The sequence below is a fragment of the Octodon degus genome, unplaced genomic scaffold, assembly GCF_000260255.1.
Source record: "Octodon degus isolate 3935 unplaced genomic scaffold, OctDeg1.0 scaffold00002, whole genome shotgun sequence".
In the NCBI taxonomy this organism is placed as follows: domain Eukaryota; kingdom Metazoa; phylum Chordata; class Mammalia; order Rodentia; family Octodontidae; genus Octodon; species Octodon degus.
Genome location: NW_004524578.1, coordinates 36,078,527 through 36,079,042, shown reverse-complemented (window position 1 = coordinate 36,079,042; position 516 = coordinate 36,078,527). Strand labels below are relative to the sequence as shown.

The 516-nt window shown below is 31.2% G+C and overlaps 1 protein-coding gene across 1 annotated transcript in view; it reads right to left on the bottom strand.

Annotated features, from left to right (window-relative positions):
- Positions 1 to 200, bottom strand: part of Nadk2 (NAD kinase 2, mitochondrial) — a 15,248-nt gene extending 15,048 nt beyond the window's left edge. Inside the window, exon 1 of the mRNA XM_023712011.1 lies at positions 131 to 200. Coding sequence (XP_023567779.1) covers positions 131 to 195 — 65 coding nt within the window. The 5' untranslated portion in view covers positions 196 to 200. The remainder of the gene's footprint in view (positions 1 to 130) is intronic.
- Positions 201 to 516: the final 316 nt, after the last annotated feature.

Sequence of the window (516 nt, the reverse complement as noted above, 5' to 3'; positions counted from 1 at the left end):
AAGAGACAGTGAGTTCAAAACAATGAGCAAATTTAGTGTCATTCTCACATGCAGGTTTATTGAGATTAATTAATTCACAGAATTTTTGCTTGGGGGAAAGAGTATTTTTTAAGGCAGCAATAAAACTCACAGTCCCTTTAGAGTGGGTATACTTCTTCTTAAACTGTCCACTGCTACAGCCCAAGAATAAGACATTCTAGGTTAGAACAAATAGGGGGAAAGAAAAAAAAAATCGGGCTTTTAAAATGTTCTTAAATCTAAGAACATTATCGATGAGGCAGGAATAATATTGCTGCACTTCATATTTTCCTAGCAAAGCACTTAAGTTTTAGGAACATAATAAAGCCTCAATACAGATTACAAAATCATAAATAATGGGCTTATATAATAGTTTTGATGCAAAGTATATGATCTTAGGCAGGTTTTTTGAACTTTCCAACTAATTTTTTTTTCACTAATTTTTCCACTAATAACTTTCTCTTAAGAATGCTATAAGCATTAAATGAGATTACATAA